This window comes from Otolemur garnettii, unplaced genomic scaffold (genome assembly GCF_000181295.1).
Source record: "Otolemur garnettii isolate 467f Iridium unplaced genomic scaffold, OtoGar3 scaffold00017, whole genome shotgun sequence".
Taxonomy (NCBI): domain Eukaryota; kingdom Metazoa; phylum Chordata; class Mammalia; order Primates; family Galagidae; genus Otolemur; species Otolemur garnettii.
In genome coordinates this window covers 5,447,581-5,449,169 of record NW_003852412.1, presented here as the reverse complement: position 1 = coordinate 5,449,169, position 1,589 = coordinate 5,447,581, and the positions used below count along the sequence as shown (strand labels likewise).

General features: G+C 39.6%; 1 protein-coding gene across 1 annotated transcript in view; it reads right to left on the bottom strand.

The window, feature by feature from the left end:
• The window catches only part of CDK7 (cyclin dependent kinase 7), a 36,178-nt gene that overhangs the window by 5,090 nt on the left and 29,499 nt on the right, over positions 1 to 1,589 (bottom strand). The window contains exon 10 of the mRNA XM_003785885.3: positions 993 to 1,142. Coding sequence (XP_003785933.1) covers positions 993 to 1,142 — 150 coding nt within the window. The remainder of the gene's footprint in view (positions 1 to 992; positions 1,143 to 1,589) is intronic.

Sequence of the window (1,589 nt, the reverse complement as noted above, 5' to 3'; positions counted from 1 at the left end):
ACCACAGGCGCCCGCCACAATGCCCAGCTATTTTTTTGGTTGCAGCCGTTATTGTTGTTTGGTGGGCCCGGACTGGATTTGAACCCGCCACCTTAGGTGTATGTGGCTAGTGCCTTAGCTGCTTGAGCCACAGGCACCGAGCCGTTCCACAAGATTTAAATTAATATAAACTAAGTTGAAACTAGTAGATTAACAACTACATGCTCACTTGAGAGAAAAACTCAAGAAGGGGTGGGAAGAGGATTTGGCAAGTTCTACCCAAAGGGAACAATGAACAGGTATATGGCACACTTTCTGGGTGAAGGAAACAACTACAACTCAGACTTACAAATGCAAACAATGTAAACTAATCTTGTGTACCCTCATATTAAACTGAAATTTAAAAAAAAAGAAAAATAAATTAAATAGACCGTCAGAAAGGTTCACTCATCTTCAATAAAGGTAACTTCCTGTCAAAGAAAAAAATTAATTAATATGTAAGAGTTCAACTGAGTCTGGGTATGGTGGCTCACATCTGTCATCTCAGTACTTTGAGAGACTGAGGCAGGAAGATCACTAGAGGCCAGGAGTTTGAGACTAGCCTAGGAGAGACCCCATCTTTACAAGAAATAAAAAAATCAAGCTGGGTATATTGGCATGCAGCTATAGTCTCAGCTAGTTGGGAGGCTGAGGTGAGAGGATTAAGCCCAGGAATTCAAAGCTGTATTGAGCTACAATCATATTACTGCATTCCAGCCTGGGCAACAGAGAGAGACTCTGTGTCAAGCAAACAGAGTTCAAATGAAACATAACTGTCTTTCACCAAGTCAAAAGCCTTCTGTTTGTAGTTTGGGGAAAACACATAAAGTGTGTTATTCCTTAAAACAAAAAACTCCCATATCTTACCAGCATTTAAAGAATATTGTTAGTTTTATGAAATTTTATTTTTACTTTATCAATGCTATTGCTAAAATTATTCTTGTATCTGAATATTAAGAAGATAGGCTAAATACCTGTGTGGCAGTAATTCGAGTACATGGATTGAACAAGAATAAGCCTTGTATGAGATCTAGCAAGTCGTCTCCTGCTGCAATGAAGATGTGTTGCAATGGGATTCCAGGGAAACTCTTAAATGTCACATAATCTGGAAGACTGCACATGTCCTGTCAAAATATTTTATAATTCACATTTAAGGATTGAAAGGCATATTGCTCTCAAATGAAAGAAAACTATTATTTACAAATGACATGATAACTCTTTGCAATAAATCTCAAGAGATCTATTAAAAACTCTCAGAACTAGTGAGTAAGGCAAGGCTAAAGGATTTAAGATTAACATTAAAAAATCAATTTTAGGGTGCCACCTGTGGCTAAGTGAGTAGGGCGCTGGCCCCACATATGGAGGGCGGCAGGTTCAAATCCAGCCCCGGCCAAACTGCAACAAAAAAATAGCTGGGTGTTGTGGCGGGTGCCTATAGTCCCAGCTACTCAGGAGGCTGAGGCAAGAGAATCGCCCAGGAGTTGGAGGTTGCTGTGAACTGTGTGACACCATGGCACTCTACCAGGGGCGATAAAGTGAGACTGAGATTCTAAAAAAAAAAAAAAAAAAAA